Source organism: Phaethon aethereus (genome assembly GCF_964289735.1).
Source record: "Phaethon aethereus genome assembly, chromosome: 19".
NCBI classification, from domain to species: domain Eukaryota; kingdom Metazoa; phylum Chordata; class Aves; order Phaethontiformes; family Phaethontidae; genus Phaethon; species Phaethon aethereus.
The window spans coordinates 5,957,769-5,981,871 of record NC_138595.1 but is presented as its reverse complement, the minus strand read 5'-3'; the positions used below and the strand labels follow the sequence as shown (position 1 = coordinate 5,981,871).

General features: G+C 55.1%; 1 protein-coding gene across 1 annotated transcript in view; it reads right to left on the bottom strand.

Annotated features, from left to right (window-relative positions):
- LOC309411709 (telomerase-binding protein EST1A-like) overlaps nt 1–24,103 on the bottom strand; it is a gene marked incomplete at its 5' end in the record, with an annotated part of 68,871 nt that overhangs the window by 12,815 nt on the left and 31,953 nt on the right. The window contains one exon of the mRNA XM_082008408.1: nt 22,328–22,473. Within this exon, the coding sequence (XP_081864534.1) occupies nt 22,328–22,473 (146 nt within the window). The remainder of the gene's footprint in view (nt 1–22,327; nt 22,474–24,103) is intronic.

The following is a 24,103-nucleotide window of genomic DNA, read 5'->3' as shown; positions in this document are numbered from 1 at the left end:
GCTGGGAGCTCAGAGCCAGTGGCCACGACTGTGTGATGTGGAGGCTGTGGGGTGGCAGACCGCGGGCTACCCCCGGCTGCCCACGCCACAGAAGATGGTCGAGGTGAGGGTGCAATCAAAGGGCAGAGCACTCGTGTCACGGGGGTGTTCAGGTAGAAACTTGTGGAGTGTTTTGAGTGATGGGCAGCAAGGACACTAGCTCTCTGCACCCACAGCAAGGTCCCTCGCCCACAGCACGAAGTGTCTGAGCCTACTCTGGCACTAAAAGAAAAACACTTTGTAGAAGATACGCTGAAAGGGGGATTGGAGCAACAAATCTGCTCTGGACCCCACAGGGCATCATTACCTCTGAGCTGAGCAATGGTCTGTGCTGCTGGAAATGCACAATGCATTAAGACACAAACTTCATGGAAAGAGATGTTCTTGGAGGCTGAAGTGATATTTAGGTGATTCCTGTCCCTGCAGTTGAACAGCACTAGTATAACCTGGGGACACCAGCTGCCACAGACCAACAAGAGGAGGCAGAGAGATCCTGACCACCCAGATCAGGGCAAATCCCGTAATTCCCAGATCTGTTTCCCCAGATCCACAGGGGGTGCAGGAGAAGCACAGCTACAGCGTCAGGTGCACAGGGAATCCCACATCCTCCTTTCGCAGGCAGTCACCAAAAGCTTGGGGCCAGAGACATTTTCAGGTGGCATCAGTGGCATCCCATCAGCTAAAGCTGCCACAAACCTGCACTCTGCTTCCTCCCCTGAAACCCCAAATCAGGCTGTAATCAGACAACCCTCCTCTATTCACGCCTAGGCACGCCGCGCAGCTGGGGCACGGTGCGGAGGTGGTCAGGCAGACTACAGGCAGAAATCACAGGCGAAAGAAGTTGCCCCGAGGTCGCAGGCCCCGAGGTGGTCACGATGCGGCTCCTCTGTGCCACCAGCAGCCACAGCAGCGACGCTCCACAGGAAATCAGCACAACACCACGTTGTGCACCAGCAACCGCAACATGTTCCCCCTCCACCTTCTCCCCTTGCAGCCAGGCCAACGTCCCTGTTACTGCTGGCATCAGTTAAACAGCTCCTGTCACCACGTCACCGCTCAGCTCTCGCCTGCGCAGCCACCCTGTGAACCGGATCACGCAGCTCACTGGGGTTAGAAACGACACCTTTCGGCTGTGCCATTGCCATCAAAGGTGCTGTGTGGGGGCACCGCTACCTAAATAACTGCTTGTTAAACCACAGCTTAAGGTCAGGACTTCAGGACTTGCAGCCAAGACTGACTCCGGGTAAGCCCATATCCCCGTCGCACGCTGCACCACCACCCGCTGTACCAACACGCAGCCCGTGCAGCCACGCTGCAGTCACGGCAGGGAGTTGAGCCGGCCTAAAAACCCACCTTCTGAGAGCTTGCTTAGGCTGGATTTGTTTCTCGGTCACCTGTAGCCCCACATCAACTATGCCAGCAAAACTCCTGAGGTACGTGCGACGCTGCACAGGGCTAGAAAGGAGCAGGCAGAGTATTTTAAAGCAGCAATGTCATCAAGCACTTTGCAGCCTGAAACACCAGGCTGGGTAATTTGCGTTACCCCACGCTTCATAGACTGAATTTGCCTCGAAGATCTGCCTTTCTGCAACGGAAAAATAAGCGAGAGCCCTGCAGCTCTCTGCAAATGCCCCACAGATGTCAGGGCTCCAGATGCTGGACCGGCCAGCAGGACACGAGCTCTGACAGTCTTTTTTGCAGGCAGAGTTTCGAGCACCGTGTTATTAAGCCTGCCTGACACTAGCCACTCGTAAGACCCTTTTTCCAGGTGACTCCGACTTTAACTAACGGAGCTGAAGTTTCCATGCTGGGTGCCTGCCTCAGCCTGACTTCTTCCGGAAATCTTTAGCCAAAACAGTTCGGCTACTTGTGAGAATGAGGCTAGGAAACAAGATAGTGGCTTACCCTTGTTAGAAAAAAACACTTACAACCTTTTCCTTGAGCTAATCTAGCAAATGCAATCCTGGAAAGGGGATCTGAGATTTTGCTGCAGAATAACCTTTTTAACAGAGTTTTCCTGTCCTACTAGAAATCTGTCCACACTTGGCCAAGCTATAAACATCTGAAATACAGCAGTTTTTCCATATTCAATAGGAATTCATTTCAGCAGCTAAAACCTTCTAAGATTTCACCTCCCTGAGCATGCGCCGTCTCCCTACCTCCCTTACACCTAACCTGCGTTACACGCAGCAGAACAACTGCCCTGCTCCCATCCAGCATGTGGGGATCTCCAAAAAAATGTCCTTGTACTAGTCACTGCTGCTTGCTGCGAGCTGGAGATTGGACCCAGACTCCTCCAACTGGTGCCCAGGCTAACTGCTCTGAAGCAGAGCCCCAGAGCGAAAGGAGGGAGAGGGGATGGGATGGAAAAAATGGGAGCTGATGAGCATCAGACTGCGAGCACAGAGAAAAAACAACTGGGAACCAGGGACGGATGGTTTTTCTGAAGATCACGAAAACCCTGTGAGCTGTAGAAGAGTCCTCCTGTTTCTCCGCATGTAGGGAAGAGGGTTTTTCGAGTTCTGGTCTGCATGAAGAGTGCTGTTTTTCTACCAGGAGGCAGTTTCCTTCGCAGAGAGCCCGGGGAGCGGGGCGGGTCGGCCAGCGCAGCTGCGGCAACGTCCTCTGCGAGCGTCTACCTGGGCTCTCAGCTGCGTCCCGCACAGGGGCTGCAAGCTTTGCTCCGACCCAGACGGCAGCAGGATCCGACTCAGGCCTTCTGCAGTCATAAATCTACCTGCTTCGCAGGGGAAAGGGTGTGTGGGGAGGGGGGAGAGAGAGACGGAGATAATGGGGACTTTTGTAACGGGGAGAAATTTGTGTTTCTCTGAGAACATTATATTCATGGAAAACATAAACCAACTGTCGTCAAAGTCGTCTGAGCTCAGGAAATGGAGCGGCCGGGAGAAGGCTGCCATGTGGCCGGATGTTATGTATTTCTAATTAGTGCTATACATCTTTCAGCGGCGAGTGTCCTTTTGCTGGGAAACACAACGCGCTGCCCTTGTTATTGTAACTGTCAGAGAGTGCTTAAACAGATAATCTCCAGGAAAAGTGATAAACACATCCCCTCTCCCACTAGGGTGTGCAAAACAGCAATGCCAAACCTCTATTAGGGCAACGCAACCAGCCACAGGAAATGGGAATGGGAAAAGAGCAGGCGATGGAAGGGACAGCTGCCTCCGAGGAGAGGGATTTGCTGGAGGAAGCTTCTCGCGGCCACTCGAGTGCCATGTGCTGAAGGAAATCCTGCGAGGGACAATCAGGGCAGAGCAAGCGCGGGCCACGTGGCCTCGGCCAAGGGGGCACTCGTGGGGATGGGGCAGAGGGGCTGGAAGTGAGGGCTGCTCTGCTCCGGGCGCGCTTTAGGCAGTGGTGGAGGCGAGCCACAGCAACCCCCGAGCTCACAAGCAAGCAGCCGACATGCTCCTACATCCATCCCAGCTAACACAACACAAGGAGTGCCGAATCTTTCGCTGTTAAAACAAGACCAGCCAACAAGCGTTAAAGTCTCAAAGGAGACGAGATTCCTTTGATTCAGGCAACCGGACTGCTCTTGCCAAGGGTCGGGAGGACTCCAGCGAGACAGTTTCCATGCTGGCCTCTCCGTCCTAACCTGAGCTGCGGCTCTGGGCCGGGAAGCTTGGAGCGGTGCCGGCAGCAGGTGGCCCTAGCGCAGGCAGAGCGCGCAGCGGGGATGTGCTTTGCTCCCGGGGAGCAACAGCTGAACCCACCTTCCCCGGTGACACGGTAAAGGATCACACATGAAGGCAATCAAACAAACGAAAAGGTCTCCGGACACCGTCCCGAGGATGACACGATGGGCTGGCCAGGGGACGCGGGAGGTGGAGGAGCTCGGCGAGCGCAGGGCTGCGGGCGAGCCATGCTAAGGCACCCGGCTGATGTGTCAGCAGCTCGGCGGCACAGACAACTGACTCACCAGCCGGCTGCTGCCCTGCGGGGAAGAAGACAGAGGCTGGTCACCTCCAAGCTGACACCACCTGAAGGCAATTCGTTTGCTCTCTTATCACTCAGACACAAGAGTGTTTTCCCCATGAGTCACCCTCCGCCAGACGCAGCGCTGGCAGGGCTACAGGGCAGGCCACCGGGATGGGGATGTCTGCAGGAAGCGGGCAAGGAGAGCCGCGCTGCCGGTCCAGGCAGCTGGTCCCACCGCCGCCTGCCCATGGTGGAGACCACGCACAACCGACGGGAATACAAAGCAGCAAAGCAACGGGGGATGCTCACAGCTGCGGGGCATTTCCCCACCTGTGAGTCACGGGCACTCCCAGCTCTCCGCTGGGAACTGGCAAGTCACACACGGCACTCATCTGCCCCTGAAAGAGCCTGGGAACCTGGAGGCACTTGCTCAGCCCTGGCTAGTACCCTGCAAAAAGCCTGGGAATGATGGGCAGCTTTCCTGGAAGGATGCTCCCCGACACTTGAATTTGCAGGCAGCACACACAACGGCAGCCCCAGCCCTCCTGGCACAGCCCTGCGGCCAAGCTGAACGCCACCACCTGCAGCACCCAGGGCCGAATCCCTCCCAAAGCGACCTTTGGATTGCAGCAATAACCTGGATGCCCCCAATCCACCTCCCTGTACCAACCTCTCCCCACGGAGAGGCAGGAAGGCCCCAGGGCAGGGGGGGTCTTGGCCGCAGCGCCCAGACAGGCAGCAGCACTGGGGAACTCGCTGCACGAGTTCCCAAAGCAGCTGGGGCTGCCCAGGAGCCCGCGGCTCCCTCTGCTCCGTGCTGAAATCCCGTCTTGTCCAAGGGAGGGAGGCCTAGGAGGTGAGGAATGCCGGGGGCCTAGGGAGGATGGAGCAGCTCTCCCTGTGGAAGCCATTAGATATTCAACACTTCATTTGTTTCCAGCCGTTCTGGACTGCAGCGCTGGGCTCTAGGACGGGAGGCTCTTCTCTGACGTAACCAGGAAGCAGCTGCAAAATTAAGGAATCCCTCATGACATCATAAAAAGGGTCGATGGTTTACAGGGGAAGGTATAAAAATTAATGACATATTCCCACCCGAAGCAGCAAGCCTGCCCAAGAGCCACAGGGGAAGCCATGCTCTGCCCGACATGAAGGGGCTGCCAGCCCAGGACAGCTCTGTGCTGCCAGCTCCCTCCAGCTGGTCCCAGAGCTCGCCTCTGGCTCTGACCGTCCCCAAGCCCAGGATGCACGTGCCCAGCTGGATCCTCGCACCTGGGGTGTGATAACAAGCTCGGTATTATCGCTCCTGACCCTGACAAACAGAGCTTTAGGCTGGGCAAGAGAATGACTTCAGAGACGGCTTTCTTGCGTACTCAGGACTGGCCAGGAGTCACCGACAAAGAAGGTAATTTGATGTGACTTGGGGAGAGTCAGTTATTCATTTCCACAGGGGAAGCAGACACGTGCACAGTGTGCTCCCAGCACCCCAATTTCTGCAGCCCCGGACGACCACTGGGTCCTGCAAGAGGAGGCCAGGGCAGTGGCACGCTGTCCCTCCCCACCACACAACCCGGACTAGGACAGAAAGAATGACATTAGCCTCGAGGACAAGCACAGAGCCATTTCCACTTGAAAAGGGAAAAGGATAGTGGTTTAAAATTAACTGCAGCCTTTTCCAGGAAATATCAGTGGAAAGAAGCAGCCATTTTTAGAAATGTTATTCTCAGAAATTTCCTGAAAAGACCCATCAGTCAAAACACAGATTGAAGCCATTTCCACTTGCACTAAGCAGCACTTCGGAGCTCTCCACGCCTGGGGTGGCTGACCCAGCTGCCAGGGCCAGGATCCTGCTCTGCACCCTGGCCCCAGCGAGGCTACAGGAGTCAGTTTTGGATGTGCATCACCCCGTGCAGTCAGAAACACTTCTCTTGCCCAAGGAGCCATGTACGTCCCAGCTTTCACTAGCCCCATTCGCACCGAGATACACCAGTCCCAGACCATCACAACTGGGGCAAAGGCACCTACAGTCTCACCCACACTGGCAAAGCCTGAAGAATCACCAGAGAAACTATTATTTCTCAGCACTGCCTTCACCAGAGCCGCTCCAAGTGGGTGAGCTGACACTAGGACTTACAAAACAGGCACAGCAAAAACTTCACTAGCCTCAAGGCTCTGCACGATCCCGGGAGCCACTGGTTCTGCTGCCAACAACTGACAGCTACACGAATTTGACCTGTCTGGCAGCTAAAAGGCTGGCAAACCCAAATATACCTAAGTCCTGGGTAGCTCCTAAGAAAGTATGTCCCTCCAAGCTGGCAAGCCAGCTCATCAGCATGTATGTAGGTCCAGACCCGGCTGGTACCAGCTGTCTCTTGCTGCGGAGGGAATATCGCTATAGGATGCATGAGCTGGATAGGACTGAAGTGGCTGCAAGGGTCCAAAGGCAAGCAGGGCTCTGTACGTGCGGAAGGCATCCAGACAAAACAGGGAACGCTGCACCAAAGGAAGAAAAAACGTGGGTGATGGAAAGGTAAAAAGGCGTTAGGGGCACCTAAGGCAGGACGATGCAGCCCAATACAAGAAGATCTCTGATGGCCTATCCTCTGTCTGCACAGGTCCGTCAGCCCTTCTTGAAGCAGCCACCTGCGCAGCCAGAGCCCCGAGCCTCACCCCGAAAGGGCCAGCGAGGAAAGCACGCTCCTCCGCACACGTGCTCGGGGGAGCACGCTGCCAGGGGAGCCCGGCTGGGCGCTACTCAGCAGGCATGGCAAGCTGCTACTAGCATCCCACCCAGGAGCTGCATGCGCCCAACCATAATTGTGTCAGATGTTATTTACAACGAGGGAGGAGGTGTGAACAGGGCTTCCCAAGAGATTTACTCCAGCCCCGAGTGAAGTTTTACCAGGACAATCGCAGCAAATAAAAGGCAGCCTTTCCCCCCCCGCTCCCCCCAGCCCGTGCTGGAGGTGGGCATGTCTTTGGCAGCAAATGCAAACAGACAGCCTGCAACATGCCTCCTCTGGTGTGAACCTCGGTGAGCGCTTCAAGCCTGGAGTAAAAGTTAATGAGAGAAAGCGCCTGCAGACGGGCGCATTCGGGGAAAGCAGCCTTTGATGGGGCGGGAACAGCGAAGCGCGGAGCTTCCGTTTCAACACATTCGCTCGTTTGCTGCTCTTCTTTTTACAGCTTCCTGAGGGACCAGAGCGCCAGTGTGTCCGTTTGCAAAGCAAATGCCGAAAGGTAAAGCGAAACCCATGCCCCCCCTCCCCGCTCCAGGGGGGCGGTAAATCCCAGGGTCCTCATCGGATGCCTGCGGGCCTGAACTGCCTCCTCACCTCCTGCTCCAGCCCCTGGCCACCTCCAGTGCCTGCCCAGTCCCTCCAGCCTTCCCAGCTGATGCCAGTGGCACCCCCAGCATCACACCATCCCTCCCAGAGGGGCACAGCCCAGCCGCTGTGCCTACAGTGAAGCTTACCTAACACTTTCCATTATAAGACCCTGGTTTCAGTTCCTAAGAACTCTGCCAATCATTAACCATTTAGGCTGTAATCCTTCATGCCAAAAGCTTTCTTCGAGCTAAATTTATTGGGAAAATTTCATCTACAAAGGTTCAGCCATTTGCCAGAATGAGGTTAGGGAAAATATATTGTTCTTCTCAAAAATTCTTCGACCATTTCAGCAAAATCCCTAGCACCTTCACACTCTGGAGCAGGAACCAGAAGTTTGGCAGGGGATGGCGGCAGGGTCTGGGCGTGCCTTCTGCCACCTCCGTCCACCCCTGCTTTGCCGAGCCAGGGGCCTGTGGCAATCCGGGTGCTCACCATCAGCCAGCTCTCACATGCCACGGCAACCGAAGCAGCAGCTGGTTCATCTGCTTGGGTGAGGGAAGCGGAAACCAAACCAGGCAAGAGAGAGGAGAGGGAAAGGCAGGTAGAGAAGCGGGCGAAAGCAGCGCAAGCTAGGAGACAGCACAGCAGCCCGGCTGCTGCCCGCTCTCCAGGCCCCCGCGCTGCTTTGCTGGCACCATCAGTGGCTGGTGCGCGCGGAGGATAACAGCCCCGCGCATCCAGCGTTCCTGCCGTGGCAGAGGCTTGTGTGGTGAATCTGGATTTACGTCCCAGCTGAGGATCCCAGACGAGGTCAGTCCGGTTCCACGGGAGAGCTCGTTTTTCTAAAAACGATGGGGATTACATATACAAAAACCGTTACATGAACACGAAGCCAAGCACCCAAAGGTCAGGAACACCAGACTTAGAGCCATCTATGCAACCTCAATTTAACGCCATCACATTTAGCATTATTAAGGTAGTCCTAACAACGTATCACTTTTTCTCCCCTCACGTTACTGTTTTCAGTCAATGCAGAAAATTAACAGTCAGTAGAGACCCTCCGGCAGAGCTTTCTGATGTGCTGAAATGTGCACGTATTCAGTAAGGCTGAGGGCTGCAGGACACAGTAACGTTTTGGGGTTTAAGATGGCTCAGCACTATGCTAGAGAACAAGATTTTGGTCATGAACTTTGGAGGGGCCCAGCAGGTACCTTAACCACTCTCAATGCACGTGGTCAGTATTTGTGTGTCCCTCGCTTGTTGGCTGGCCGTGGTGAGAGTTCCCCATCTGCACGCATCAGAGATACCATGCAGAAAGACACCCAAACCCGAGATGCTTTAAGACAGAAGCCAGTGAGTTTATGCTGTCCAATTATTTGGACCCAAATCTTCTAGCTCTTCCTACGAGCACGATGATAACACTTAATCAGTGACTTCTCTGGAAAACTCCCATGTGAAGGGAAAGGAATTTTACAAGCAAAAGGACAATAGGAAAATTGAGCCCAGGATCTCTTTGCCACGTGATTATCTCGTCTATCACAGGAGGCCTTATCTGCACTACACCACACCTCAAGCGCATGGAAATGCTGCTGAGCACAGGCTTCCAGGCTCACTCTGTTTGGAGAGAACCCCTCACAATGGTCCTCACGAGGATGCGGCCAGATTCACCCACCCGACCTCTCGTGGTGAATGGGGGCCGTGTGGTCTTCTGTGGAAATTCAGAAAAAATCTGCTCTGAGTGGTGCCACGCAAAGGGAGGTTCTCAGGTGTCAAATGAGCCATTCCCTACGGGAAGGGCTGAGACCACAGGCACAAACCCACAGCACGCAGAGAAACCGTTCCAGGAAGTTTAACATCCGAGCCCCCATATTAGAAAATATGATCTCAGTGCTCCAACAACTTACACGCAGCCGGAGCCTCAGGTCCCAAAACCCCGTGCAGACTGCGGCACGCACACACTCGCACCAGCCATTGAGCCCCCTCTGCCACGGGACTCAGTAACTAAGACGACTTAACCGTCTACATTCATTAACAAGCATAAGACATAACAGCTTTATGCCAAATTCCTCTTTTCCCCTGTGATTTGAGATACGATTGGCATGACCGTGAAGTTCCCTGCAGCTACCGTTGCCTGCACTGTTCCCAGCAGGGCCCTCCGCAGGGAAAAGCTGCACCCGAGGGTGGTGGGCTCAGCTCCGGGGTGCCCCAGCACCCCTTCCATTTGCTGCTACGTCTCCCACCGGGAGGGCACGAGGGAGCTGCGGGCTCCCATACAGCCAGCGCCGCTACGTTTCCTGCAGAGATTTGAAAACCTGTTGCAGTTCCAAAGCAAGCTTCGATTTCACTGTGACCAGCAGCTCAGAGACTCATAGTTACTATACAGCCGAATAAAATATTTTTTCATAAATTTAACGCCAGCATGTCTGTGTTTGGAAACTTTGAAAATCCATGTTGTATGGTTTACTGCACTGGAAAAGGTGCCAACAGAGTTTCAAAGGAAGGGAAGTGTATAACTGTTTCCTTTCAAATGCATTTTCCAATGGGATCCATTGAGGGAAAAGGCTGGAACTAACTAAAACATTATTAAAAACTGTTATGAAAAGAGACAGAGAGATGGAAAAAGATAGACAAAAACTCCAATACACAGCCGAAAGGGAGGGAGGGAGACAGGCAGCAAGAAAGGGGATATGGGCAGAAAGACACTTTGGGTGGGGAAAATGGGGCGAGACGGGGAGTTTTAACTGGCAGTCACCCTTCGTGGTTTCATATTGTTGCAGATCAATTGATCAGGATTTCAAGTGCTGCTGGCCCGGTGGCACAAGGCGAACCGCAGAGTTGGCTGCAAGTACAGCACTTGCGAACTGCTGACCTTCAGTTTTAAAAACCAAAAATATTCTTTGGGAAACAGTTACACCAGGTTCCAGCCCAGGCTGCCAAGCAAAAAACAAGCACTACTAACCTGAAGTAACACCCCCCCCCCATCCCTTACACCAAGCAACAACTAGGACTAGTAACCTGAAGTAACTCCCTGGTCTGACTCAACCAGCAGTAACCGAGCGTGACATGTGTGCAGGGGCTTGGCTCTTCCTTACTCCCTGAGTGGAGCGGTTAATTCTCCAATCGCTGACACCCGCCATCGCGACGAGCACGCAGGATGCAGGCATCGGCCGTCAGACCGCTCCCACTCCGACGTGTTGGCCACGTTCAAGCTAGCCTAACAAAGTCTATAAATACCAAAGCGATCGGGTCCGTACAGCGCGGTCACAGCCCGGGTCCAAAACCACGGCTCGAGCTCGAAGCGGAGCCCGGGGTTTGCTGCCGTGCGAGTGAAGGGGGAACCAAAAGGGGCTGAAAACATACATTTTGTCAAATACTTCAGTGGCTTGGACATCAGGAGGCGGCCGGGGTCAGGGCCTGACCGAGGACGGAGCCGGATCTCTGCTGCTCTGCCAGGCTTCAAAGAGCCAGGCTGGGGGTGGGCAGAGCTCGGCGCACGCCTGCAGAGCTCCAGGCCTGTGGTTCTGCGGGGTGTAGTAACCGTGGGCTGTAGCACACATGTCGAGGGATGAGGGGAAAAAAATAAACAGACAGACAAAAGAATGAGGATGCTCTGCCAATTCCAATTGTGCAGCTTTTATTTTAAATGCTTATCAAGCTGAGAAAGAGCAGAGTTCTTGGAAAACAAGGTTTCCTTTCTTCCCATGCCAGTGTCAAACACCCTCAAGGACGGGTACAGCACAGGCGCTCGCTGCCAGCCACCCTCTCCGCAACAGCCGCCGTCCCGTCCCGTCCCACCCGCCTCAGGAAGGGTTTGCAAGTAACAGCCCTGTCGTTTCTGGTAAAAAGATCTCTGTAATTTTTTTTTTTATTTTTTTTTATTAATCTCCAATCTGGCTGGGTTCAAATTATGGCCAATTACCCACCAACACTTCTCGCTAATAAAATAAATTTTTACGGGCCCTAATTACTGCTTTCGCTGAACTGCTCTACAGGAAGCCGAAAGGCTGCGGCTCTCCAGACGGCAGCAGACAGTAAAGCGAGGCACCCGCGAGTAAAGCAGCGAGTGACTCAGAGGAGACAAGCCGCCGGAGGGGCGGGCGGAGGGGGAGCGCTCGCGCCTGGCTGGAGCGTGAGACACATCAGTTCATAAAACGCTGCGTGCCATACGCACGGCGCTCCGGGGCTGGCCGTCAGGTCCCCCCATCAGTCGCAGCACCCGCTACCTGTGACGCAAGGCTGTTCCTGGGGACCAGAGCGACGGCCGCAGCGCTCTGCCGGCTATCTGCGGACGCGAACCAGCGACCAAATTATATTTGGAAACGGCTGCATCAATCACGGGCGGCAGAGAGACGGAGCCGCCTCCCGTGGCGGCTCGGGGGACCTGCCCTCGGAGCGGGGGTCCCCCTGCGCGGGCTGCGGGGGACGGAGGGGAGGTGGCTTCTCAGCCCAGCTCCCACCTTTGGTTCTCTCCCGTACAAACACAGTTAATTGAAGGAGACAGAAATAGCAGAAAGGTAGAAAATTCCTCTGAAAAACGTGAAGTATCCGGCCTGCTCCCAGCTACAGATACGCTCCTGCGGGCCAGCACAGCGTGACCCCGCAGGGCTCCCCGAGCGTGAAAAACGAGCAGGAGCCCACTCGGAGACTGCAGCCCGCGCCAGCCCCCCCGGCCAGCGAGCTTGCCCTTAACCCCGCCACCCCGCGCGGCAGCGGGGAAAGCAGAGCCACTGCTCTCGGCCCAGCGCGCGCCGGCGTCAGGGAACACCCTCCGTGGCAGGAACGCAGCGGCAAAACCGCCGGCCCACGGCGCGCTGCCGGCCCACGCAAGCCCGGGCTGCTGGAGTCTTTCAAAGCGGGGCTGCCACGCAGGTATCCAGCCTCAGCTGGGGAAACGCGGCTCTGCGAGATTGATTTTTTTTTTTTTTTTCCTTTCTTAACCAGGATTACTTTAATTTTCGAGGCCTAATGGAGTCCAGCTGCGATGGGGAGGCAACGCTGCAGTAGTACAAAGACAGACCTTTACACACTGGTGCAAACTTGTACAACATTCGGCACACACACACACGCATGCACACACACACACAAAAAGCCCTATAAAAAGGATGCACTGCAGCGGGATATTTTTAGTCTTGACAATACAGCACTAAAAATACGACTTTGCTAATACATCACTACAGAAATATTCCCAATGTCCATTCAGGAACGGTTTAAAACATTTATTTTTGTTTCCTTTTGCAATGGTCAGAGAGGAGGGAGAAAATAGAAACTCATTGATAAGAGGAAACGAGAGAGACATGAAAAATTGAAAACTACCTAAAAGCTCATGGAGAGGTTTATTTTATTAGTTCTTAATAAATATCTTGCAGATTTCCTCAGGAAATACACCAGATCACATGTAAAATAGTTTGGTACTGATGTCAACTGTGTCAGCATATGAAATCTATTAGGGTGAAGCCACAGCAGGGTGATCAGCGTGCTGAAAAACTGCACGGCACCGAGGCAAGGGGGGGCGGGGGGAATCTCACGGCCCTTCCAAATTCTTCGAGAGGTAAAAAAGTCAGCCAAGACGCAGAGAGAGAGAAAAAAAGATCCCACATCCTGCTTCGCGCTGCCAGCAATGTGAAGTGCCCAGAGATTAATTCTATGTCTGGCCTGGAAATGTGACTTTAAAGCATTGGAGGGAGCGGGGAGGAGGAGGAGGAGGAGGAGAGAGGAACGAGAAGGCCAGGCGAACCGGGACTGGCACCGTGCCACCGACCCCCCTCCCCTTCCCAAGCCATGTTTCAACGTAGACAGCAGTAAACCCCAACAGACGGCAGCTCCCGGGGCTGCCAGGGCCTCGCACCAGCTGGGGCGCGTCTCCCGCTCCCCGCGCAGCCCCGCGCAGATGGGCCCGAGAGCATCACTTCCGCTTCGCCTGCTTTTAAAGACACACGAGCTCATGTGGCCGCGTTTCGCCGCACCCCGCCGCGGCCCCGCGCGCGGTTGGGGCCCCCCGGGCAGGACGAGCCCCGCTCCCGGCACCAGGCATGAGGTCCTGTCAGACCTTGGCTCCTCGGGCCCCGCTCTGAAGGGTTTATGCTGTTCCCAACCCGCCTTTGGCAGCCGGCGCCTCCTTCTCCGTCTCTGTGCCATTACCCGGAGAGCAGGCGCTGCTTACGCAAGACTCCCCTGCTCCGCTCCTGGGTGCGGCGGAGAAGCACCGGGAGTTCACGGAGGCAGGGTCAGGGGATCACAAGCTGCCGGGAGGGACGGGAGAAGGGGGAGCGAAGAAACCCCACAGCCAAAGCCATCCCTACAGGGCATCCGGCTCCCTCCCACCCCACGGTGACACGCTCCCGTCCGCCTCTCCTCCCACCCCGCGGGCTGGGGGACCCAAAAGCGGACGCCAAAGACCCGTGCCAACCTCAGGGACAGACAAGTCACTCACACCCTCTCTGTGTCACCTACGAGCCAGCCCTACGGTCACATTAACCACAGCCATCACGAGCCACATCAATCAGCGTTAAAAATAACCCTTCAATTAGAGAAGGGCCACGTACTTTCAGTGCTGTCACCCAGCCAGGGTTAAATAGCCCCGGTCCATGCTCGCTACAAAGCTGGACTGAGCATCACGTTAGCCAGGGCGACGCCTGAAGGTCAGGCTCAACAAGTCCTTGCCTTCCTCCGGAGCATCGATTAGCACGGGCAGAGCCAGCACCGTGCTCCAAGAACCTGCTGCACGGCTCCTGGCAGACCCTCACCAGGGAAAATAAAAGATCTCCAGAGGTGAACCCTCGTGGGGTCACCTCCCAGCTGCAGACATGCGTAAGAGTCGACACACAGCCTCGGCTACGCTGCTGTTCTCAGCATTAAGGCAAGAAGAGATCGCAACGAGCCCCCAAGGCGCTCCGCTCCCACCGGAAGCTCCCCCCAGCACCGGGCACCCGATTCACCAAGGGACTGCAGACGGGGGCAGGATGGAGCTGGCAGGGGACGAGCCCGCGGGGCAGCCCCCGGGACGAAAGCCACCCTCACCGAGCTGGCAGGCCGCACCTGAACCCGCGTGGGGTACGGGCACGGGGCAGGCAGCCCTCCCTGCCTACACCTGGCAGGCTATAAAACAGCCCCGCAAGCTCAATCAGGAGTTTTACAACTTCACAAAGCACCATAATTAGCCTAATTATACAATGTTCTCTCAGAGAATTAAACAGAAATACAGTAATTGACTTGGTGCTGCTTAGAAGCATGAGGAAATCAAAGGCGCAACGCACATAAAAGAGTCAGAAACATCTTTAAAAGCGAGAGGATTTCCTGTAACGCTGCAAACATCTAAAGCTTCACCAAAGCCGCTGCACCTGGTGCAACCCCACTCCGGCTCCCTGGCACCCCTCTTTCTCCACCACCAAAGCAGGAGCGAGGCAGAGCCCTGGGACAGCCGCCTCATGCACCTCCTTTCTCATTTTACAGCAGGACGGACGGACACTGCGTGCCAGCGCTCCATTTCCTGCCTTTCATTTTATGCAGCGACGCTGGCTGCTTCGTCGAAACGGTGGTTTTGTTTCAGCGTTCGCAGAGCTGGCCCGTGCCTCGGTGGCACCGCAGCACGAAAGCCCCTCCAACCTGACCTCGCCCGTCACCAGCTCTGTCCTGACTTGCTGCTCGGGCTGCCGAAGCTTGGCTGTAAAGCAGACTCGAGCTTTGTGATTACAAATCATTTCCCCTCTACTTGTTGCCCTGAAATGAGATCTCGGTATCACCCTGCGTTTGGTGGAACAGCGTCAAGGGCAGACGTACGGATGTGCTCATGTGACAGGCGGACCGGGCAGAAGCCCCCAGCGAGCTCATCCGACGCTGCCCGACGGGGCCGTTTGCTGCACTTCGGCTGGAGGGCAGGACTGGAGAGTCTGACACACCAGCAAGCACTCGGTTTCGCTGGAAACCTTCCCCTTCCCTGCCACAAAGCCCTGCTCGATCTTTTGCCTCCAAAGCCAACATCTAGATTTCAGAAACCTGAACTGCAAGTGGAAATTCCCTGCAGCGCGTTGATTATTGCATCTCCTGCTGGCACTTGTGGCAAGGGGAAAAAAAAGTCACATGGCTTTCTGGACACACGTTTCGCTAAGGAGTCTTGCATCAGAGGGCAGAAGCCAGCAGCCAGGAAAATAACTCCAATTACGGTAAATAAATCCCCAAATATGTGACAATCTGCCTTTTAAACAGGAAACAGAGGGGAATAAGCAAAGGAAGACTATGGTCTAAACATTGCTGCTACCAGCCTCAAGAGCCCAAGAGCAAGACTCTGAAGACATGCCTGGGCCAAAAGTATTTTACCTGAACTTTGCTGTGTGTCTCAAGTCCGAGACAGCTTCCTTCCCCGAAAGGAAAGGCGCCGGACAGTTCCCGACAACTGTGCCAGCCTCCAACACTCCCAACCGCTCAGAGGAGAGACTCCGGAGAGTCGGCTGCCACCTCCGGACACGTACGCGTCCCTTGGGGGGCTCAGCGCGAGCAAGCAGCTCAGCGCAGGAAGCCGCAGGGCTCTCGAGATGAGCAACGCAGGTATTGCCCCCCGCGTCATTTCAACCCTTCACCCTGCTCACACGGCCAAGGACACAAGGTGTAGCAGACATCACTCGACATCGGGTTAAGCATAAAAGCCCTTCGCCCAGGCAGCGGTGTCTCAGCACCTGCTTGCTCTTAGAGCTTCTGTGCAAGCCAGGCAGCACAGGGGAGGATGGACACCAGTACCAGCCAGCCCTCCTCTGGGTTTCCTCTTCTGATTACAACTAAAACCTGAAGCGAATACGAGCAGCAACGTGAAGGGAGAGGAAGGATGAATTTAATGTCCAGTTCCTCCAAACCTAAGGCCTTAGGAAGCGTTACATCTTACCACCACCTCGCTAAAGACAACACTACCCAGTCTGACAGGGAAACGGCACACAGTGACTGCCAGGTGCACGCTGGCGATCTCAGCACAGACACTTCAGTCCGCACTTGCTATATGACGACCGAAGCCCTAGCACCCCAGAGACGACTGCTCAACTCCATCCTCCTTACATCAAGTGGGCTGCGTTTGCATTACAAAACTGAGTCCCCCAGGCAGGTGGAGGGACCTCAGGCTCTGCTCTCAACAGGGCACAGGACTGCGGATGCTCAGCCTCCCCAGGACACAGCCCTGCAATTACATCTTCATCAACCTCCCAGTTGTTGTGCCCAAAGCTGTCATGGCCCACAGCGCTGCCTGCTCAAAGGTGCCAGCTGGACTTCGGTGAAGCGTGTATTTACCATGCGAAGAGGGGAATTAGGAAAAAAGGACTCAGTTCTGCTCCCCAAACAGAGGATGATCAAGTTGCTGCTTCTGCTATCTACAGCCTGAGGTTTATTAAGCTTTGTTTTGCACCTAATTTTAAAATTCCATCAAACCAAGGCAGCTGTCCACAGCACTACTTTATTTTTAAACTCTTGTCAGATACACTGGACTCCCTTGCATTCGACTCCCAGCACCTTTTGTCTGCTCCAATCTACAAGATGTGGTTACAGCTTCATGAGAAGCCATTGAGAGGGGGCTGCAGCAGAAGAGCGGTACATGCTTCCGCTGAGTCTTTTTCTGATGCTGCAGTTAGCTCTTTCAGCAAAGCTGGGTCCAAGCATCAGAAACCAAACAAGAACAGTGGAGATGGTCAGAGCTGAGGTTCAGCTGAGGGCAGATACCACCAGCCTCTGTAACGTCTCCGGGCATATTTTAAGGGTTCACGCTTTAGCCTGCGAGCCAGAGCAGCTGCGGTCAGCAAAGCAAAACACACTCCATCCAGTGCAGGGCTGCGTGCAGTGGCAGGACGGCAGCAGAGCAGGCTGCTGGCTACAAAAGCACGGGCTAATTTCAGGGGGTCCTTTGGGTTCGATGTGTCCTCTCCAGCCAGGGTGGGGTGCTGACGACACATGCGAAAGGGGAAGTCCTGTACCTGCTTAGACATTGCAGTTGATTTGTACTAACCTGTGGGTCCTTCGTTGTGTCTATCAAGAAGACTTGGGAAAGATCAACATCTCAGAAGCTGGTGTAGGTCCTCAAGGAGCAAGCAGCACCATGCACATTAGCAAACCCTTGCAAAGGCTGTAGTTAGCAGACACTCACTGTGTAAGATCAGTTCTGTGTGAGCCAGGAAGAGTACTTCTACATCCAGTGGCCTATGCAGTACTGACCTGCTCCAAGCTGCTCTGAGGACACTGGTGTGGCAGTGCAAAGGGGACAGATGCTGCTCTGAATTTGCTGCAGGGAGTGGCATGCGAATCCTCCCTTTCTGCATGAGCCTTCAAGGTTTCCCAGCCAACCTTCTCTCGCACAGAAAACCCAGCCACGTCCCACTTGAGAAAGACAGACCCGGGAGGGCTGCGAACCAAAGTCCAGCCTGACCCTGCCACAGTGACTGTCCTCTTGAACACTCCTCACGTCCCACACGCGCTTTGGCGGTGGGACTGCCACTCGAGGTCTTCCTCCTCATCCATCGGCCTTGGCAGAGCAGACGCCCTACAGGCTGGTCACCCTGCCCTGCCGCAACTCTCCTCCGGTCGAAAACACAAGCCTCTTTCCCAATCCTCCGCTAAAGCCGCGTGCTTGGCCAGCGCCTCCCCGTGCCTCTGTGCCCTGACTCTGCTTGGCCCCGGGGGATGCAACTTCATTCCCTACATGTGCTGAGGATGCACATATGGCAGCCCCCTCCCCTCTCCACTTCCACCTAAGCCCGACCTCCTAACAACCTCCACACGGCACAATGCGACCGGCCCGAGAGTGCCAGAAGGCATCCAGGTGCTGCAGCCCGATGCTTCACACCCGCAGCCAGGCAAATTTGCTGGGATTTCCGGGAAGTGTCTCTAGGGTGCCCCGCGCTGCTGCACCCCCACTTTGGTGCACGCTTGTTTGGAATGCGGGGCCGTCGGGGGGGGAGAGGGGAAGTTATTCTGGTGGTGGCCTATGAATAACATCCAGTGATTTATAGGAAGTATAATCCAATAATACAGTAAAATAAAACAGTGTGTCTGAGATGGGTTTGATTCCAGGAATTATAAAACAAATTATTAAAGAGAGAGAGAAAGAAAAAAAGCCTCAGAGAGGCCAGATCGGAGTAAATTGGGCACAGATGGGCTGGGAGGGGGTTTCTCTCTCTCCCCTCACCGAGATGCCCCTGCCGCAAGCACGGCTTCAATTAGTCTTTTCAGAAACCAGAGTTTTATTTCCCCAAATTACAGAATTAAAAAAAAATTAAAATTCTTAGAGTGTTTGTGGTTGGGATAAAGAGATCCAAGCTTCTCTGTAAGTTGGTTGCGCAGATGGCTAACAAACTGTTAAAAGGGCCACCCCACAAAGGTCCCGCCCCAGCTAGAGCCCAGGATGGCCCAAAACATCGGTAGTCACCTACATCCCGTGATGGAAAGCTCCAGCAACTGCATGTCTCTGCCATGTACAGTGCCCATCACTCTCTGCCTCCCTCCCCTGGGTGAGCCCCCTCTTTGCCCCACAGATCTGAGGTCTACAAGAAGCTTTTTCACACCTTGAATGCTCCTGACAGGAGGCAGAGAGGAGGTCAGAGGGGCCCTTGCTGGCTGCACGCCTCCGTGGACAATGGGGAGAGCGGCTCACTCCGAGGAATACGCCTTTTGATGCCGAACAGCGGGGGAAGCACTTCATGTGGGAATTCTTTGGCTTCCTCTGTCAGAGAAAACAACAGACCCAATCCATCTCCCAGGGTCTTCCCAGTGCTGCCCGGCTGCACAGGCAGCTGAGACCAGCTCCAGCGCGCCTGGTGCTGCCCCTGGGGGACAAGCACAGCCCAGCTGCCTGCACCGGGCACAGACCGCAGGGCTCCTGCCTGCGCTCACCCGTGCCCTGTCTTGGGCACATGCTGCTGGGTCCGGGTAGCCGGGGGCCACAGCAGCGACCGGCTGCGAAACGCCATGTGCCGCTCACAGCTGGCTGGCTCTGAAACCAGTTTAAACAGCCCACTGCACCCCAAAAAGTCAGCCTGTCAGAAGAGCTCATGGTGACCTCGCAGAGATTGATTTATTGAAGAGCAGTAGCCGCTAAGAGCCAGAGACGCGCAGAAGGACACATCACAACTGCCATACAGGGGACACGCCGGAGCAGGGACGCCCCTGAGGGACCACAGCCAACCCACACCACAGCAGAAGAAAACGCATAAAAAAGCCAAGAGCAGCAGCTATAAACCGTTATGCATGAGCCCCCAACCTCCTGTGCTGCCTGTTGCCTCACTGAAGGAATTGGAACAGACTGAGCATAATCTGCAGTGAAAACAGGGGAAGCTGAGACCGAGATGGGGCAAGATAGGTGCTCGGTGTAAGCCCGAGGAAGAGGGAAGAAAGGCATTTATTAAAGCATTTGATTGTTCACATTTCCTTTTTCTCAATACCTGAATCTGCGATTAAAAGTTTGTGTTGATGGGCATAAAATTTTGTAAAAATTCCCTACGTCGAGACTGTTTTGCCTGTGACACCGCCCCACAACTGCTAGCACCACTGAATCCCACGAGGGATTCATTAGACACCAGACATGGGGCAAGCAAGCAAGTTTACAAGTTTCTCAGGAGTAGCTGGGGCTCCAGAGACCTGGAAATACACGGTGGGGGAGAGAGGGAGCAGCTATCCCCAGAGAGAACTACCCCCGGACAGCAGGGAAGAGAGGCTCTCAGACAGACCTCCCTCCCCGTCCCCAAACCCACAGATCTCCTCCTGCTACTGAGAGCTCGCAGCTGAAGGTCAGACAGACCCATGTGATGGGAAGGACACAGACACACTCCGATCCCAGATCTGCAGAAGGATTTCAGTAGGAGGAGATCTCTGGAGGTCATTCGGTCCAACTGCAAAGTTAAATCCAACTCTACAGAGCTGACGCAGCCAAGCTCTGACTACAGCGAGCCCGCCCGGCTCGCGGCTCCCCAGTAACGCTTGCTGGCAATTGGGATGCAGGCAGGGTGGGACTGCTCCCTGCGCCCTCCCAGCCTCCCACACACACGTGGGCCGGATCGGCCCCCTCGTACCCGCTCCCGCCGCTGCCCATGCTACTGCAACCCAGGGAGGTGACTCATGTGCTGGGAAATGGAAACCCGCACCTTCCCGACAGCCGTTTCCGCCGTATGCTCCAGCCAGTCCTCTGCCCACAGCAACCCACATGCCGGGGAAGAAGCCAACACCCTCTCTCCGTGCTGGGCACTTGGTAATAATTCAGCACACGTTCTTGCTTGCCTTTTTAACTCCAGACCCTTGGCTTTTTTTTTTTTTCTTCTGCACCCAGCTCTTCTCAATATCACAGCATCGGCACTGAGCCCAACCTGGGCTGTGCCAGCACTCAGCACACGAGCACTCGGAGACCACCAGGGCATTTGCGCTGACAACAGGATTTGCTTTGCCAACAATATTCTCAGCGATATTTTAGGGTCACCAGAGCATGGAGCCCTCCAGGGAATCCCTGAAGGGTGCTAGGTATCAGATGGCAGCCGCAGTGCCATCCGACCTGCCGGCATTTCGTGAACACCACCACCTGCTCTGCAGACAGTCCACAGTCCCCAGCAGGAACAGGTTCGCTTTCTCCAGAGATCCGAAAGCTGGGAGCAGCTGGCAGCTACCCACACAGGAGGCAGAAAACTCCGAGAATACTTATTTCTCACATGAGATAAAAAGCACTCCCTTTCTGTCACTCACACATATCCACAATTCAGCTACGGATGGAAAAGCGGAGTCCAGTGGTCTGAGAACTGGGATCGCTTCCAGCTCTGCCACAGGGGCTTGCTGTACAGCCCAGACAAATCTCTTCCTCTCTTTACCACCAGCTCCCGTCTGCGGCACAGACACCGCTATTAATATACCTACCGGGGGGCGGCACAGAGGCATTTGCTCATAATCGTAAAGTACTTTGCAGCTCAAAGATAAACACACCGTCGCTCATTGGCATCTAGCGGGCGGGAGGGCAAGGCTGCCTCGCCAGCAGGGCTGACAGCTCCCCCAGGGCTTCCCCCGGGAGAGGAGGGTGCCTGCGAGGCTGGCCGGGCAGCAGGCACGGCGCATGGGAGCTGCTTCCCAGCGCTCCGGCCGACGCCGGTTCGCTCCATCAGCTGACCTCAGCCACTAACCACCGGCCTGACAAGTGGCCAACTGGCTCACGAGGGGGAAATCTTCCAGCAGTAGCTCTCCGGGCTCAGCCTGATCGCCCGCATGGTGGCTTTGACTGAAATCCATCAGCTGGAGGCCTCCATCTTTGGGATCTAAATCCCAAGCCATCGGCATGTGAAACGCTGCTTCCTCCCACCCAGGGAGCACAGCCCCATCCCTGCTCCCAAACGCACGGCTCAGGCAGACCTGAGTACCTGCTGCTGCGAGCATCGGGGTACGCACAGAAAAACACGTTCCCTGGAAGCACCATTTCAAACTCGGTAGAAGAGACTCTGGTTTGGTGGCATCGCCACTGACCAACACCTGACAATGGCAGAGACCACAAACAGCGTGCTGGGTGGATGGAGGAAGTGAGGGGAGGAGGATGAATAATACCAGATCTGCTTTGTTCTCTAAGTGCCTTAACACAGGGCAGAGCCCCCGGCCTGGCCTTGCAGAGAACAGCACCTCCCATTGCGTCGCCCAGCTGCCTGCAGAGATGCAAGCGGTCACAGGCAACGCCGCTCTCCCAACAGCAAAGGCACTCCAAGATCCTCCCAACCCTTCTGGTGCCAGTGCAGGCACTGAGCAGGGCCCAGGCTAAATGCTGGGAAGGCAGAACCATAAAGCAACGCCTTCCTTCCGAGTTTGATAATTTACGCTCCAGGGAGATGCCTCCTCAGTCCTCAGCCAGCTCCACTGAGGCCCAGCCAAGGTCCCTTTGCTGTCCCTACACACACTGATACCCCCAGGCGTCCAACCACCACTCCGCTTCTCCATCCATCTTCAGTTGGCAAGTCCCCCCCACCCTTCTCCAAGAGCAACTCAGCCGTACAGAGAGCAGCTGATCCCCAGCCCGGTTCCCCTAAAGCAGCACGTGGTACCTTTGGGCTGGGAGTTGTACACTGCAAACATGTTGATTGCCACAAGCTGGAGCATGCGGGTGCTTCCGATGGGAGGGGGGCTGTGCTGCAGCAGGACCTGGAACTCCCTCAGGACCTCCTCGGCCACCGCAGGGAAAGTCTCCATCCTGCAGACAGAGAGAGAGTCTGTAGAGCGCAGGCTATGCCCTGGGGCGCACGGTGGTGAGTCGGCACAGCTCACTCAGTGTCACATCTCCTGGGGAAAGGGGACCCCCTGGGGTGCTGTCAACCATCCAGGAGCCGTGGGGAATGAAGGTGCAGGCTGCGACGGAGACAGCTGAAGCCTTCCTTAAAGAGGGTAGCGAGGGATTGCTCTGTGACCGACAGGCAGCATTCCTTTGGCAGGAAAACACGGCCTTTATGAGTCATTTCTGACCAACCATTTTTTTCTACTGACTTCTACCAATCTGGGAGGAGTGCCAAGAGGCCAGCAGCTCACTTGGACCAGGAGCAGCCCATGGGACTCCCAAGAAACCCAGGCTGCAGCAAACTGCACACACTGGTGCCACATTGCGGATGTGGCAATTCCAGTGCATTGAATGTTGGCCAGAGCATGCTTCCTCCAGAAGAACAGTGCCTGTCCCTGGGCTCTGCACCGCAGGATCGGACCCCATGGCACTGAGCCCCATTCCCCCAGGCTACACACTCCCCAGCGCTTTGACCGAGACCCTAAACTTCATCACTTAGAGCCCCACAGGACAGGGACTTGCAGACTAACAACTGGCCTCATCTAGCTGCTGGAAATGTCAAAGCTGGAGCTGATCCCTGCAGCACACAGCACTGCTGTCGCTCATCAGGACACAGCCGCCAGCGGCTGCAGTGCCATGGCCGGGAATGGGGTACGCTTTCAACACCGCTCACAAGTGCCCACGGAAATCTGACACATTTATCCTACTCTTCATCTGGCATCACCATGGGAATTAACTGAGGTTACTTATCAGAGCTGTTGGATCCTCAGCAAGCTTCCAACTGAAGTGGGGTCAAAAACTGAACCGATTGCAAAGAAGAGCACAGTCAATTTCCCACAACAGCCCTGTCAGAAAGAGTCCTCACCTGGTATCCCATGAAGACAACTTTATAACCAAGAAGCTGCCAAAAACCTTGCAACCTACTGAGGGGGAAGGTTCTCTGTTCCCCTTGCCTCTTCTGCTGAGCTTGCTGAGCTATTCTTGCCCCTACACTAGAAAAAGCCACAGCTAGACCCATCAAGAATGAATATCTGTCTCGCAGCAAGTGTCTGCTCCAGTTATCAGTGACATTGTAGTAGTGTGCCCACATGGGAGCGAAGGAGCCAAAATCCGCAGCGGGTGAGGCATCTGGAGCCAGGGCAGGCAACCTCAGGGGCCTGCATAGCAATTTCCTCTATCTTCCCCCAAGAGATTCAGATCTTGTGATATCAGCACGCTACAAGCTGGATTAGCAAGCCGCTTCTGGTAACCCACATGGGCAATTCTGCTGGGCTTCCCCAACAGACTTTCAGGACAGTAATAGGCTCTATTTTTAAAGACAGAAATGGCTTTCTTAACCATATTTCATGGATGTCTTTCAACAACTGGTTCTGCCTAGCAGCAGGGGTACTCTCTCCTCGGGCACTGTTTGCTGGAGCAGTTCAAAGTCTCTCTTACCTTCCCACAAACACGGGCTGTACAAACAGGCCCCTTATCCTTTATAGCTGTACAGAACAGAGCAGCTCCGCTGGTACGAAAGCACTGCTCTCCTTGGAAGAGGCAACTTCCC